At 46.3% G+C, this 17,454-nt stretch overlaps 1 protein-coding gene across 2 annotated transcripts in view; it reads right to left on the reverse strand.

The window, feature by feature from the left end:
• TTC21B (tetratricopeptide repeat domain 21B) overlaps positions 1-8,224 on the reverse strand; it is a 117,566-nt gene extending 109,342 nt beyond the window's left edge. For both annotated transcript variants that reach the window (XM_069733071.1, XM_069733072.1), the window contains exons 1-3: positions 8,118-8,224; positions 2,347-2,476; positions 2,147-2,257 (exon numbers count right to left, since the gene is read on the reverse strand). In XM_069733071.1, coding sequence (XP_069589172.1) covers positions 2,147-2,257; positions 2,347-2,476; positions 8,118-8,150 — 274 coding nt within the window. In that variant the 5' untranslated portion in view covers positions 8,151-8,224. The remainder of the gene's footprint in view (positions 1-2,146; positions 2,258-2,346; positions 2,477-8,117) is intronic.
• Positions 8,225-17,454: the final 9,230 nt, after the last annotated feature.

Consider the following 17,454-nt stretch of genomic DNA (forward strand, 5'->3'; position numbering starts at 1 on the left):
GCCCAGTCACGTAGTATATTGCCCAGTCACATAGTATATTGGCCAGTCACATAGTATATTGCCCAGTCACGTAGTATATTGCCCAGTCACGTAGTATATTGCCCAGCTACGTAGTATATTGCCCAGTCACGTAGTATATTGCCCAGCTACGTAGTATATTGCCCAGTCACGTAGTATATTGCCCAGCTACGTAGTATATTGCCCAGTCACGTAGTATATTGCCCAGCCACGTAGTATATTGGCCAGTCACATAGTATATTGGCCAGTCACATAGTATATTGGCCAGTCACATAGTATATTGGCCAGTCACATAGTATATTGCCCAGTCACATAGTATATTGCCCAGTCACATAGTATATTGCCCAGTCACATAGTATATTGCCCAGCCACGTAGTATATTGCCCAGCCACGTAGTATATTGGCCAGTCACATAGTATATTGGCCAGTCACATAGTATATTGGCCAGCCACGTAGTATATTGGCCAGTCACATAGTATATTGGCCAGTCACATAGTATATTGACCAGTCACATAGTATATTGCCCAGTCACATAGTATATTGCCCAGTCATGTAGTATATAGCAGAGCCACATAGTATATTGCCCAGCGACGTAGTATATTGCCCAGCCACGTAGTATATAGCAGAGCCACGTAGTATATTGCCCAGTCACGTAGTATATTGCCCAGCCACATAGTATATAGCAGAGCCATGTAGTATGTTGCCCAGTCACATAGTATATTGCCCAGCCACGTAGTATATAGTAAAGCCACATAGTACGGTATATTGCTCAGTGACGTATATTGCCCAGCCACGTATTATATAGTAGAGCCACGTAGTACAGTATATTGCCCAGTGACGTAGTATATTGCCCAGCCACGTAGTATATAGTAGAGCCACGTAGTACGGTATATTGCCCAGCCACGTAGTATATTGGCCAGTCACATAGTATATTGGCCAGTCACATAGTATATTGCCCAGTCACGTAGTATATTGCCCAGTCACGTAGTATATTGCCCAGTCACGTAGTATATTGCCCAGTCACGTAGTATATTGCCCAGTCACGTAGTATATTGCCCAGCCACGTAGTATATTGCCCAGCCACGTAGTATATTGCCCAGTCACGTATTGCCCAGCCACATAGTATATAGCACAGCCCACGTAGTACGGTATATTGCCCAGTCACGTCGTATATTGCCCAGCCACATAGTATATAGCAGAGCTATGTAGTATATTGCCCAGCCACATAGTATATAGCAGAGCCACGTAGTATATTGCCCAGCCACGTAGTATATTGCCCAGTAATGGAGTATATTGTCCAGCTACGTAGTATAATGCCCAGCCACATAGTATATTGCCCAGTCACGTAGTATATTGCCCAGTCACGTAGTATATTGCCCAGCACAGAGCCACGTAGTATAGAGACTTTAAAAAAAATAAACATATACTCACCTTCCGAAGGCCCATTGAAGTCCTGCTATACTTACCATCCGCCACCTTTCCTGCTCCTCGCCACGCTCCCGGGACCACTCCATTGCAAGCTGCAGCTTCCGGTCCCAGGGCTGGTATGAGCAGGACCTATGATGACATCGCGGTCACATGACCGTGACGTCACGGCAGGTCCTTGTCGCACACCAGCCCTGGGACCGGAAGCTGCCGCTTGCAATGGATCGGTCCCGGGAGCATGGCGAGGAGCGAGAAAGGCGGCGGAGGGTGAGTATAGCAGGTTTTTTGTTTTTTTTAATTATTTTTAACATGACATATTTTTACTATTGATGCTGCATAGGCAGCATCAATAGTAAATAGTTGGGGACACACAGGGTTAATAGCAGTGGTAACGGAGTGCGTTACACCGCGGGCCGTTACCGCTGCCATTAACCCTGTGTGAGCGGTGAGTGGAGGGGATTATGGAGCGGGCGCCAGGCAGTGAGTGCAGGGGAGTAGGGGAGGGACTAATCGGACTGTGGCCGTCGCTGATTGGTCCCGGCAGCCATGACAGGCAGCTGCCGAGACCAATCAGCGAACGAATAACCGTGACAGAAGGACAGACAGACGGAAGTGACCCTTAGACAATTATATATATAGATGCAGCTTATTCGTTTTCCACAGATGACCACTGATGAGACTATTAATTCTGGGTGATGATTACCTGGATGCGAGCTCTTCTTGTGCGCATAGATCAGGGCCATTAAAGCACACAGAGACACGTCCGCCTTGTCTTTCAGCGTTTCCAGTTCTCGGATGGACTCGGACACTTGATCTGCAGATAAAGAGAATAAAGCAAACATGGGTATAAAGGAGGGTTCACATGGAGAGGGTAAACCGGGAGTTTCAGCTAAAAACCATTACCTTCCATTAACATCCCAAAGGCCCGGAAAAAGAGGAACACCGGATCATTACCAAACTCCTTCAGCCAATCATTAGCGGCCGCCTGCACATGGTGAAAGTACTTTTCCTGGCAGTAGTAATTGATTAATGCCTGAAAATATGAAAGAATTCCAATTGTAGGTGCTTTCTATATCTCCCCAAAAGAACATTTCCATAAAGTGTCATAGAAAGAACCATACAATGTTTACTCTTAGGCCACGTTCACATCTTCAGTATTTGGTCAGTATTTTACATCAGTATTTGTAAGCCAAAACCAGGAGTGGAACAATCAGAGGGAAAGTATAATAGAAACACGTCACCACTTCTGTATTTATCACCCATTCCTGGATTTGACTTACTGACCAAATACTGAACGTGTGAACGTGGCCTTACAAGGGATTCTGGGGAAACACATGCTAAGAGGAAAGGTGTGAACACAGCTGTAGTTGCATCCTGCACAAGATCGATGGCCATTACTACTGATGAGCAAAAGTGCTCCCTACTTGAGTTTGCATCTGCTGTTCGGGTACTCACCGGGTCTCGCGGGTGCTCGAGTGACATGATCAACTCCCCACTCCACATATTTCGCGGCTGTTAGACAGCCAAAAAACAAGCTAATAGCTGCAAAACATGTGGAGCAAGGACTCAACCATGACGCTCGAGCACCCGCAAGACTCGGTGTGTACCCGACTCAAGTAGCGAGCACTTTCGCTCATCACTACCCATTACTGCTCTTCTGGGGATCTACACGCTCTCTCCGCCAGATGATGGTGTCCTAGGGCTACACTTCTGTATAGACCGCCCTGGTGCAGCAGAAGTGCCGCCTAGGCCCCTGCAGAATTCTGCTAGAAGCCACAGGAACATCCAGAGACAAATCATATGGATTCTGACACAGATTTAGAATAAGCTATATAAAAACAAGAAAACCCACTGTACTCCGCCTGTACAGTTGGCGTTAATCGATTGGCAGGAACCAGTCCATTGACCACTCCAGTAATCTGCGGCTGCTGGACGGTAGCCCTGAGAACAGCCTCTTCCGTGACGGCATTGGCGGCTCTCCTTTTGATTACCAGGTCTGGTGCGATGCATTTGCACCAAAGTTTGTGAGGTTTTAAGATGCAAATTGCCTCTTCTGAGAAAAAGAGGACTTAAACTCTATAGCGCCACCTGTTGGAAGTAGCGATCCTACAAGTCACAATCAACCCTTTAACGAGTCGTGCAATATGACTTAGGATAAAAGCCAAATCAGTATCTCAATTCGCAGACACGGTGTTTCGGGCTGTTGGCCCTCATCAGCGCGAAGCATGAGAACTGATTTGGCTAGGTGAGAGGCTCTGGACTGGGGTCTAAGGGGTATCATTTCTCCTTATGGAGAGTGACATACCATCTCTGGCTTGTCAAGGTAAGGAGGCTTATTCGACGTGCAATGCTCCTCTGGGAAATAGAATATGCAAATTGCCTCTTCTGAGAAAAAGAGGGCTTAAACTCTATAGCGCCACCTGTTGGAAGTAGCGATCCTACAAGTCACAATCAACCCTTTAACGAGACGTGCAATATGACTTAGGATAAAAGCCAAATCAATGAGGTTTTAAGAACGTTAGTGCTGGTACTGCCCTGTATGTATAAAACATAACTTGGGATTGTAGTGCTACAAACATTTTTGGTGGGATGACACAAAAACAGTAAAATAAACGATCTGACACTGATGGAATCTAAGGGCTGACCTTTATTTCACTGACCTCCAGACTTGTATTGGAAAGTTTGATATGTGACAAGGATCAAAAATGGACAAGTCTTTTTTTTTCTCTTTTGACAGGCACAAAAAAAATTATATATATATTTCATTCAGACGTCCGTTTTATATTTTGAATAGAACATGTACCTGCTATAGTCTATGACGTTATCCGTATATTCACATATACATAGGAATGTGGATAACACCATAGACTATAACGAGCACACGCTCTATCCAAAAACAAAGCGGACGTGTGAACGAGGCGCTAGACGGCCGTACATCTTGGTCCAAGCACAGACTGCAATGCGTGGACTGATTAGAACTCAGGCACCTGATAGGTGTATATGGATGGGGCTGCGGTCAGGTGAGGAGACCCGTGGTCAGACCTGGGTGTACATGGACCGAGAATTAGCACCAACGACCGGGCCCTAGACTGGTCCACATTGCTGATGTCACCCACTGGGGGTGTAGGACCGAGGTCCGCGACACTGGACATAACCGAGTTCTGCCGACACCACACAGGAGATGCCGTGGCCTTCACCAGAGGATCACTGCAGGTAAGAGAAGCCGGATCTGTGACAACCCGCTGCCCCAAAAAAGGGAGGAAAAAAGGGAGAAGAAGACGCCACAACAATAGAGACTACCCTCCGCCCGATTCTTAGTGGTGTCCCTGCATTTCTCATGGCAAAAAAAACCCCCTCCCCATCAGCCCCAACATTCCCCATCAGCCCCCCAATATTCCCCATCAGCCCAACGTCAGCCCCCCAACATCCCCCGTCAGACTCTCCCCAACGTCAGCCCAACATTCCCCATCAGCCCAACGTCAGCCCCCCAACATTCCCCGTCAGTCCCAATGTCAGCCCCCCAATATTCCCCGTCAGCCCCTCCCCAACGTCAGCCCCCAATATTCCCCGTCAGCCCCGATGTCAGTCCCCCCAATATTACCCATCAGCCCCCCACTATTCCCCATCAGCCCCCTCCCCAATATTCCCCATCAGCCCCCTCCCCAATATTCCCCGTCAGCCCCCAATATTCCCCATCAGCCCCAATGTCAGCCCCCAATATTCCCCATCAGCCCAACGTCAGCCCCCCCAACATCCCTGTCAGACCCTCCCCAACGTCAGCCCAACATTCCCCATCAGCCCAACCAACGTCAGCCCCCCAACATCCCCCGTCAGACCCTCCCCAACGTCAGCCCAACATTTCCCATCAGCCCAACGTCAGCCCCCCAACATTCCCCGTCAGTCCCAATGTCAGCCCCCCCAATATTCCCCGTCAGTCCCAATGTCAGCCCCCCCAATATTCCCCGTCAGCCCCCCCAATATTCCCCATCAGCCTCCCCAACATTCCCCGTCAGCCCCTCCCCAACCGGCACATCCAAACATAGACTCAGTGTGAACAGGTGCTGAACCTAGAGTCGCCAACTCGTATATAGTTAAGTAAATCGTGCACTCCGCCTCCTAGCTTCAGGTGTTTTAATTACAGCAGGTCCAATACCCCTCCACAGAGAGAGAGAATTTTAGTCTAGTAAGAGGTTTCACATGTACCCATTCAGATGGAGACGTTTATTCTCAGCGAGGTAAGGCTAGCGTAGGACCTGGTATAAGAGAGATGCCCTAAAGGGGCTACCAGGTACACATAAAATTGGCCATTTTTATGCGCTAAAAGCTCTCATTTTTCATATTTCTAGTGCAGTAATGCAGTTCAAATTTCGTATTTCAAGTTTGCATGTTCTAGCGCTGCAGTGTGCTGCCTTATTTACTTAGCCCCTCCCCAACATCAGCCCCCAATATTCCCCGTCAGCCCAACATTCCCCGTCAGCCCCGATGTCGTTCCCCCAATATTACCCATCAGCCCCCAACATTCCGCGTCAGCCCCCTCCCCAATATTCCCCATCAGCCCCCCCAGTATTCCCCATCAGCCCCCTCCCCAATATTACCCATCAGCCCCCAACATTCCGCGTCAGCCCCCTCCCCAATATTCCCCATCAGCCCCCTCCCCAATATTCCCTGTCAGCCCCCTCCCCAATATTCCCCGTCAGCCCCCTCCCCAATATTCCCCGTCAGCCCCCCCAATATTCCCCATCAGCCCCCTCCCCAATATTACCCATCAGCCCCCAACATTCCGCGTCAGCCCCCTCCCCAATATTCCCCATCAGCCCCCTCCCCAATATTCCCCATCAGCCCCCCCAATATTCCCCATCAGCCCCCTCCCCAATATTACCCATCAGCCCCCAACATTCCGTGTCAGCCCCCTCCCCAATATTCCCCATCAGCCCCCTCCCCAATATTCCCCATCAGCCCCCTCCCAACATTCCCCGTCAGCCCTCTCCCCAATATTCCCCATCAGCCCCCTCCCAACATTCCCCGTCAGCCCCCTCCCCAATATTCCCCATCAGCCCCCCCAATATTCCCCATCAGCCCCCTCCCCAATATTCCCCATCAGCCCCCCCAATATTCCCCATCACCCCCCCAATATTCCCCATCAGCCCCCTCCCGAATATTCCCCATCAGCCCCCTCCCCAATATTCCCCGTCAGCCCCCTCCCAACATTCCCCGTCAGCCCTCTCCCCAATATTCCCCATCAGCCCCCCCAATATTCCCCATCAGCCCCCTCCCCAATATTCCCCATCAGCCCCCTCCCCAATATTCCCCGTCAGCCCCCTCCCAACATTCCCCGTCAGCCCTCTCCCCAATATTCCCCATCAGCCCCCCCAATATTCCCCATCAGCCCCCTCCCCAATATTCCCCGTCAGCCCCCTCCCCAATATTCCCCGTCAGCCCCCTCCCAACATTCCCCGTCAGCCCTCTCCCCAATATTCCCCGTCAGCCCCCTCCCCAATATTCCCCGTCAGCCCCCTCCCAACATTCCCCGTCAGTCCTCTCCCCAATATTCCCCGTCAGCCCCCTCCCCAATATTCCCCGTCAGCCCCCTCCCCAATATTCCCCGTCAGCCCCCTCCCAACATTCCCCGTCAGCCCTCTCCCCAATATTCCCCATCAGCCCCCTCCCCAATATTCCCCATCAGCCCCCTCCCCAATATTCCCCGTCAGCCCCCCCAATATTCCCCGTCAGCCCCCCCAACATTCCCCGTCAGCCCCCCCAACATTCCCCGTCAGCCCCCCAACATTCCCCGTCAGCCCCCCCAACATTCCCCGTCAGCCCCCCCAATATTCCCCGTTAGCCCCCCCAACATTCCCCGTCAGCCCCCCCAATATTCCCCGTCAGCCCCCCCAATATTCCCCGTCAGCCCCCCCAACATTCCCCGTCAGCCCCCCCAACATTCCCCGTCAGCCCCCCCAATATTCCCCGTTAGCCCCCCCAACATTCCCCGTCAGCCCCCCCAATATTCCCCGTCAGCCCCCCCAACATTCCCCGTCAGCCCCCCCAACATTCCCCGTCAGCCCCCCCAATATTCCCCGTCAGCCCCCCCAATATTCCCCGTCAGCCCCCCCAACATTCCCCGTCAGCCCCCCCAACATTCCCCGTCAGCCCCCCCAATATTCCCCGTTAGCCCCCCCAACATTCCCCGTCAGCCCCCCCAATATTCCCCGTCAGCCCCCCCAACATTCCCCGTCAGCCCCCCCAACATTCCCCGTTAGCCCCCCCAATATTCCCCATCAGCCCCCCCAATATTCCCCGTCAGCCCCCCCAATATTCCCCATCAGCCCCCCCAATATTCCCCGTCAGCCCCCCCAATATTCCCCGTCAGCCCCCCCAACATTCCCCGTCAGCCCTCTCCAAGTTCATCGTCAGTCAATAATGGATTCTGACACATTTTCGCCCTTCCGTACATTTCTGACTCCTCTCACTCTCTGAATTATGTTTTTTTCCTGCAATAAGTTTTCCTAAACGACAGAAAATAAATAAATAATAATATACTGGTGACAAAACCTCAGTGTGAAGGAGGGCGCCGGCCCCTCTGACTCGTATGTGACAGACGCTGATAATAAACGCATATCTGCTCTTTTATGCAGTCATCATCTACACTACAGCACATAAGTCGCAGCCGCTCCCACCTGAGCACTGGAGGCGGCAGCATCAGCAGCCATGTTCCCGGAATGCCCGGATGCTGCCTCTCTTCTCTCCTCAGCGGACAGACACCGCTCTGATGATAGGTAGGACCAGTCCTGTAACCCCGCCCACCGGAAGTAACTAGCGCTCGGAGCCCTTAGAAGGAGACAACATTTACGTCATGACGTCACCAGCACGTTACCTCGTCTCATAGCCAGTATAATCATTTCTGAACACTAGAGGAAAAGCAGTGTATACACTGCACGTTGTAAAACGTCGCTCTTTGCGGTATGCCGGAAGTGAGTATTAACCATTTAGATGCCGTTGACAGCAGTATTTTAATAAATGGGAGGCGCGCACCAGCGGGAGAGAAGGAACAGCTCAGGAAGAGACAGATACAAAGTTACACCCTGGATTCTCCGCTTCTCTCTCGTTCTGCAGCGAGTCATTGGGGACAGAGATGCCGCAAAGGTGGCGAGTTGAGTAGTATGGTGAATCGAGGCCAGAAAACAAACAAGGGTTCTGGCAAATAAAAAGCAATGAAAAATGAAATTGAGACCAAGGAAATAAAATTGTCATCTTTATTCTTTTGATTCATTTCAATGTATTCAATGATTTTGTCATAAGGTCATTTTCCTGCATGCGGTTCACTAATACACTATAAGTCTTTTTTATTTTCTTAATGGAGGTTTTTTTTTTTTTACAGTTAAAAGTTTTTTTTTTCCACTCTTGTGTAAAACCTGATGGACCAGAGAGAATGATTATGCAAATGGTTATCTGTAATGGCCAAAATGTGGACCTGACCTGAGCTACGATTATTAGCGCAGCATAAAAAGTGAAAAAATAGAGAGATACGGTACGTCTGTACGAATATATATGGTACTATTATACACTGACTGTGCATGACTAACAGCACCATATTGTCATTACACAAGTTAAATCTGTTTGGAGGAGAATTTGTGATCAGACATTTGGGACATTGGGATAGCTGCTTTGATTTTTTGGAAATGGGATACATGTAACAGATGATATGATGGCCCAAATACATATTACATTGTGATTTTTCTGGAAGCTCTAACCTTGCTCCGTGCATAAATTTAAACATTTATTCATGTCTTTTTTGGCCTCAGAGAAACTCAGACTTTAAGGATTTATTGCATAAACGGTATACGGCCTTGGCTCCTTGTACTCTTTTGTGGTTGTTTTTTCGTATTTTATTTCTGATTTTTTTTTTTAATATTGTATCAATAAACGTTTGCGATTTTATGGCATATAGCTTCCTGTCCTTCCCTTTATTTTGATTTATGAATTTTTGGAAGTGCCACAAATCAAGGCATACAAAATGTTTGATGTTTTAAACAAAATGACAGTAATGAATTAAACATTAAAAAATAGAATAAATAATAACATCCTTAGCAGGCGAAACCAGATGATAACATATCAGCACACTGTTATATCCGACAGAAGTGTAAGTCTCCTCTTAAACCTGGTAGGAGGGATTCTATGTAGTAGGCAATCAACCTCTCTGCTCCATTAAATTGTTACATTTATCAATGGGACTTTATGGGATATTTGATGAAACCCCTATTAGGTCACGTGTGAACATTTTCCTCTATCAATGTATACCTTTATAGAAATATTGGTTCCATTGCCTATACTAGTTGCCAACCACAACTAAAACATAATAAATACTAAATGGGCTGTCTGATTTTTATAGTCCTCGGTGTAAATGGGAGAATCGATTTTTCCGGATTCCGTCGGATTTCCATCTGTGACCTCTGGGTGGGATCTTTGTAAATCTTGTTACTTCCCAGCATTCCCGACTCCTCTTTTGATTAGCCAGGCTGGCATGATGTCATCATTGCTGCGTGATACACACATGACTAGGTTGTATATATCTTTTTGTGACCTTTATAGGGTCTTGCAGACTTTTTGAGCAGTATCGTATATGTTTATATATGACCATTTGATTTTGTATCTACACTCTGTGAGTCTGGTATACACTTGCATACATGTGACCATATGTTGTACTGTATACTGTCTGTTCATTCACTTTTTAGTGCTTTGAAAATCTATATTTATATTTGATGTCCTCAGATACACATGTTGGTATTGTAAAATATTTTTATTGGGTTATGTTGGGCACTTTTATACATATTTTGTACTGTCTCTAATAGGCACTAAAAGTTTGTGATTTTTGTTCTATTGTAAGTAGGTAATAGATTGTGATTATGTGATTCCTATCTTTGGGGTTTTTAATGTATTATTATTATTATTTATTATTATAGCACCATTTATTCCATGGCACTTTACATGTGAGGAGGGGCATACATAATAAAAATAAATTTAATAATCTTGAACAATTCAAGTCACAGCTGGTACAGGAGGAGAGAGGACCCTGCCTGCGAGGGCTCACAATCTACAAGGGATGGGTGAGGATACAGTAGGTGAGGATAGAGCTGGTTGTGCAGTGGTTGGTCGATCGGTGGTCACTGCAGGTTGTAGGCTTGTCGGAAGAGGTGTGTCTTCAGGTTCTTTTTGAAGGTTTCGATGGTAGGTGAGAGTCTGATGTGTTGTGGTAGAGAGTTCCAGAGTAGGGGTGATACGCGAGAGAAATCTTGTATGCGATTGTGGGAAGAGGAGATAAGAGGGCAGTAGAGAAGATCTTGTGAGGATCGGAGGTTGCGTGCAGGTAAGTACCGGGAGACGAGGTCACAGATGTATGGAGGAGACAGGTTGTGGATGGCTTTGTATGTCATGGTTAGGCTTTTGTACTGGAGTCTCTGGGTAATGGGGAGCCAGTGAAGGGATTGACAGAGGGGAGAGGCCAGGGAATAGTGGCGGGACAGGTGGATTAGTTGGGCAGCTGAGTTCATAATTGGAGGGGTGCGAGAGTGTTAGAGGGGAGGCCACAGAGCAGGAGGTTACAGTAGTCGAGGCGGGAGATGATGGCATGGACTAGGGTTTTTGAAGATTCTTGGTTGAGGAATGAACGGATCCGTGAAATATTTTTGAGTTGAAGGCGGCAGGAAGTGATAAGGGCTTGGATATGTGGGTGAAAGAGAGATCAGTGTCAAGGATTACCCCAAGACAGCCGTTTACTGTAATGGATAGGTTCGTTGGAGGGGTCGCGTGAGATGGGGGAAAGACGATGAATTATGTTTTGTCCATGTTAAGTTTTAGAAATCTAGCGGAGAAGATGGATGAAATAGCGGATAGACATTGAGGGATTCTGGTTAGTAGGGTGGTGATATCTGGTCCAGATGTAGATCTGTGTGTCGTCAGCATAGAGGTGATACTGAAAACTGTGAGATTCTATGAGCTGTCCCAGGCCAAAAGTGTAAATGGTGAAGAGCAGGGGCCCTAGAACTGAACCTTTCAAAAACCTGACCGGCACATCCAAACATAGACTAAGTGTGAACAGGTGCTGAACCTAGAGTCGCCAACTCGTATATAGTTAAGTAAATAAGGCAGCACACTGCAGCGCTAAAACCTGCAAACTTGAAACACGAAACCTGAACTGCATCACTGCACTAGAAATATGAAAAATGAGAGCGTTTAGCGCATAAAAATGGCCAATTTTATGTGTACCTGGTAGCCCCTTTACGGCATCTCTCTTATACCAGGTCCTACACTTGCCTTACCTCGCTGAGAATAAACGTCTCCATGTACCCATTCAGATGGAGACGTTTATTCTCAGCGAGGTAAGGCAAGTGTAGGACCTGGTATAAGAGAGATGCCGTAAAGGGGCTACCAGGTACACATAAAATTGGCCATTTTTATGCGCTAAACGCTCTCATTTTTCATATTTCTAGTGCAGTGATGCAGTTCAGGTTTCGTGTTTCAAGTTTGCAGGTTTTAGCGCTGCAGTGTGCTGCCTTATTTACTTAACTAGAACTGAACCTTGCGGGACTCTGACAGATAGGGGGCGAGGTGAGGAGGTGGTGTGTGAGTGGGAGACGCTGAATGTCCGGTCAGTTAGATATAACGAGATCCAGGATAGGGCCAAGTCTGTGATGCCAAGGGATGAGAGGGTCTGCAGCAACAGGGAATGGTCCACTTTGTCAAAGGCAGAGGACAGGTCCAGGAGGAGGAGGATAGAGTAGTGTCGCTTGCTTTTGGCTGTTAATAGGTCATTGGTGACCTTAGTTAAGGCAGTTTCAGTGTAGTGGTGTGACCGGAAGCCTGATTGTAAGCGGTTGAAGAGGGAGCAGGAAGATAGATGGGAGGACTGTTCAAGATGGACTTGTTGTTCCAGTAGTTTTGAGGCATAGGGGAGAAGTGATATAGGGCGATAGCTAGATACAGAGGATGGGTCAAGAGAGGGCTTTTTGAGAATAGGTGTGATTGAGGCATGTTTAAAGCTGGAGGGGAAAACACCAGTTGTTAGTGATAGGTTGAAGAGAAGGGTTAGGGTTGGGATGAAGACTGTGGCGAGGTTTGGGATGAAGTGCGAAGGGATTGGGTCAAGTGTACAGGTAGTGAGATGCGATCTTGAGAGTAAAGTGGAGAGTCAATCTGTAATGGTGGAGAAGTTGGTTTTGGAGGTGGAGGGTTGGGTAGTTGGGAGGAAGGGCTCTAGGGGTTGTCGACTAAAACTGTCTCTGATGTTCTCAATCTTCTGCTTGAAAAATGAGGCACAGTCTTCAGCTGAGATGAGTGAGGAGGGAGGAGGTGCTGGGGGATGGAGGAGAGAATTGAAGGCATTGAATAACTGTTTAGGGTTGTGAGACAGGGAGGATATGAGAGATGAGAAGTAGGTTTATTTTGCTGTGGCGAGTGTGGTCTTGAAAGTAGTGAGGGACTGTTTGAATGCGATGAGGTGCTCGTTGGAGTGGGATCTTTTCCATCTCTACTCAGCAGCCCTAGAAGCTTGCCTCAGTTCTTTGGTCAGGCTGGTGTGCTAGGGCTGTCTGTTGATTTTGCGAGCTTTGGTATGTGTGAGAGGGGCAAGAGATTCCAAAGCTACAGCTATTGTGGTGTTATCTAGAGCGTCAGCATCGTCCGCATTGTGTAGGGAACTTATGTCTGTGAGAGGGAAGAGGGATTTAGAGAGTGAGTGTAGATCAAGGTGTTTAAGATTTATGCGAGGGTGTGCAAGTTTGTGGGGTAGGGATTGTAGATAAGGAGTGGAGAGGGAAGAGAATGTGAGTAGATTGTGGTCAGAAAGAGGAAGAGGTGAGTTAGAGAGGTTAGATAGGGAGCAGAGGCGGGTGAAGATGAGGTTCAGTGTGTGACCATCTTTGTGAGTGGCTGCAGAAGACCACTGAGTGAGGCTGAAGGAGGAAGTGAGAGATAGAAGTTTAGTGGCAGCTGAGAAGGAAGTGTCAATGGGGATGTTGAAGTCGCCCATGATGATAGTGGGGATGTCCGCAGAAAGGAAATGAAGTAGCCAGGTGGTGAAGTGGTCAAAGAAGGTGGTGACTGGCCCTGGGGGAAGGTAAATGACAGCCAGTTGGAGGTTGGAGGGAGAGTAGATGCACACAGAGTGCACCTCAAAGGAAGGGAGGGTAACACAGGGTGACAGTGGGATGTGGATGAAGGAGCAGTTATCTGACAGGAGAAAACCAACTCCTCCGCCATGATTGCTGCTGGGGCGGGGTGTGTGAGAAAGATAGAAGCCACTGTACAAAAGTGCAGCAGGAGTAGCTGTGTCAGAAGGGGTGAGCCAGGTTTCGGTGATGGTGAGGAAGGAAAGTTTGTTAGTAATAAAAAGATCATTGATGTAGGAAAGCTTGTTGCAGACAGAGCGAGCGTTCCATAGAGCTCCTGTTAGTGGGACTGGGGAAGTGGGGGGCCGGGCAAATGGGTATAAGGTTAGAGAGGTTACTGACTGTGAGGATGTGGTGAGGAGGACCAGGATTTGGAGAGATTTCACCTGCAGTGAGAAGGAGCAGAGAAAATGTTAGGTGGGAGCAGGAGAGGGCATGAGGTGGCTGTCTGTTCTTTGAGACAGAGGATTGTATGTTGAGGAACAGTTCTGAGGAGGAGGTGAGATGGATGGAGAGGATTGAAGAAGAGATGAACAGTTCCTTACTTGGTGTAGGGATTAGGGGAGTTAGCAGAAAGTGAAGGATTATAGGGGTGAAAGTGAAAATAAACAGAAACATTGTTTACAGTGACTAGCCAGTTACCTTCAGTTCCCTTCTGGTTCAATTCTGATTTTAATTCTACATTAATCTTCACACTTCTAGGACACACTTATAGGAATCACACTGCAGACTAAAGTCATTGCAGACTTGTGCTATGCAATATATGTACTGCTGTGTGCATTCAGGTGTAAAGCAGAGAGGAGTGGTCTCTGTTCATCTTGGTCAGAGAATTAAGAGTGGACCAGATGCATACAATCAAGCCAGAGTAAACAAGGTCATAAATAACACCGGTGGGGGTAATCGTTTCTGTTTTGTTCTGTCTATTTTGATCAATAAATATTTTGTCTGCCTCAGGTGTATCCCCGGTCTAGCATGTACTTTTCCTCTTCAGATACACACACAACATCGCATGAGCTTGGCTGAGCCTGTGATGCTGAGTCATATCTGAAAGAAAAGCCGAGAGTCAGAGTATTCAAGGAGTCTGAGGTCAAGAGCCAGGAGAATATGCTATAAACAGAGGCACTATCAGGTCACAGTCAAGAGTCAAAATTCTAAGGTAGGAGTGCATGGAGGTAAAAGGGGTAATACAAATGGGTAGTCAATAGGCAAATCCAGGATCTGGCAACAGAAGATCAAAATGTGTGAATTGAGAGCACAGGAGAAATAAGGCATTACAATAGACTATAAATTGCTGTCTGTGTAATACATAGATTGACCAAGTCCTGAGAGAGACTCGGGCAGATTTACTAATCCTATTTTTTTAGGCAATATAAATTATAAATTTAGACTACACAATCTAAATATATGCCATATTAATCACAATGGCTTCTGCTGGATAATAAATTTGGCACACCTTTCACAATGGCTTCTGCTGGATAATCAGTTTGGCACTTCTTTAGATTGTCTGTTGTTAAGTTTACGCCAACTATTAACTGGTTTACTTTGTGATAATAATTTGCATCAACATTTGGTACATTTGGATACTCCACTAATGTCAGCCTGATGAAGTTCTGACTATAGTGATTCCCACTGATTGCTGAAAACTAAAAATAAAAACAATTATATTAAAAACACCACTCCTGTCTGCTCCCCTCAGCTTATGGTTGTCCCATTATGGTAAGTCTCCACCCAAGGAGTCCTGCTAATATGTTGCTATTGTCTATTCCAAGACAATCCTATTGATAATTCCTATATTATTCTTTTTAAAGCAGACTAAAACTAGTCTACGTTCGGAAGACTTTGACCTTTACATTTGTGTTCTTTGATTTTTAATATTAAATATTTTAACTTCTTTAATTTGGATTTTCAATTTTTCTCTAATTCTAACATGCACATATGATATAATTAGATATGGGAGAATCGATTCTCAAGACTCCGGTAAATCAATCAAGTCAGTACTCTGGGACCACTTAACTGGAGGTCTGCGAATATGCGTACCTACCTGCATCCCCGGCTCCTCTTTTGAGTAGTAAACGCCAATCATGACGAATCGGGGGTTGAAGACTTCCTGAGAGTTTGGATGGGGAAAGTAGCAATTGCGACTTCCTGGCTGCATTTAAACACCTCTTTACATGAAACTGCTAAATCAGAACATAGTACGCCATATTTCCATAGCTCAGCATTTCTCTCCTTATTCTATGCTAATCTAAATCCTTAACGAGATCAGATCGATATACTCCAAAATGAAAAAGTTTAGTAAACAAAATCTCTCAGAAAGTGATTGAAAATTATATAATGGTCACTGTAACTTTATACTACTAGACAAATGATTGCTTGTGTATCACATTATCAATCTGCTCAAAAGTTTATTTGAAAAATATTGTTTTCGTACCCTCTAATTGCCAGCCACTAGTATCACATGTCTGTGTAAGTTGCGGTCCACTGTCTGTTGTCAAGTGTAATCCATGTCTAGCAGCAGAGACTCAGAGATAGATAAGAGGAAGTTGGGATGGGTCTTTGTCTCTCTTCTGCTCTACTGTCTCTCGAACTGCATGTTGGTATTGCAGACAAGGAGCTTTGAGTTCCAGATAGGTGAGCACATTGGGCAGAGCCAAGTACGATGCATGTTGGGAAGTAAAGGAATGACAATTCTGATGTTCCAGAGAAAATACTGTTGTCAGATCTTGGCCTAAAATGTTTTTTTAGGGATGTCTGGTAATCTTTTAGCGCAGAAAACCAAAGTCCATACTTCTACCGTGAATGCTTAAGGTCTTGGCGCTGGGGATCTTTATCTACCGTGACTGTGGTGCAACTGAGATTTTCCCGTGAGAGATTTGTTACAAACACCTCCAGGCCATCACAAAAAAATCCGACCCTGTCTTGCATTTCTAGCCTCATGCACATGACAAAACTGAAGGCACTCAATACTGGAGAGCCACAGACAGAGTCCCGACATACAGTCCACTTTATGGCTGTGAAATATGGCATCCATAAGAACATGTCACAAATGTTCTTCCTGAAATCCAATAAAAAAAAATCTATACACCCCTATTTGAAATCGGAGGCATACCGTGGGAACATAGGGTCTCATAGAAGTCTATGGATGTCATATTACGGCTCTATCCTGCTAAGAGTTTTAAGAGCACCATAGTACGGCTATATGCACATGGCTCTAAGACAGAAAGGAAGGGACATAAGTAGCATTTTTTAATAGTAATAATTCACTGAACCAAATAAATACTCTTTAAATAAAATTCTTAGAGTACCTTTGATACATATTTTTTAAATGATAGGTATTTCTTATCATGTCCTTCAGATAGGTGGGGTCTGGATACTTAGACCCCTACCATCGGATCAAAAAGCTTATCTGTAGTGCCTCACTTCTCAACAGGCAGAAGTGTTGAGCTTTTTCAGTCATCAGTGGGGTCTTGGATCCCCACCAGACCGTTGTACGTTAGGTAATACTTAGCATTTTCCAAAAATAAATACCGTAAATGATCGGTACTCTATAGTCAACCTGAATTAAATCCCTAAATTAACATTATGTCACATAATCCAAATGTTATTAAAGTAGCCAATACATATTTCTTTATTGAATTGAAACTCTTAGCCGAAATAACGAACCTTAGAAAATGCCACATAAACTTCCTGTGAAAGATTTTCAGAAAAAAAATGAAAATAAATGAATAAAATAATATGACAAATGGGGTCCCTGTGTTAAATGAATGTAGCATCTGTCCATATCATGTACACTGTATTAGGGCCAAAATATATCATTAAGACACTTTGTATGGAACATATTTTGAACAAG

This window comes from Ranitomeya imitator, chromosome 7 (genome assembly GCF_032444005.1).
Source record: "Ranitomeya imitator isolate aRanImi1 chromosome 7, aRanImi1.pri, whole genome shotgun sequence".
Lineage (NCBI taxonomy): Eukaryota > Metazoa > Chordata > Amphibia > Anura > Dendrobatidae > Ranitomeya > Ranitomeya imitator.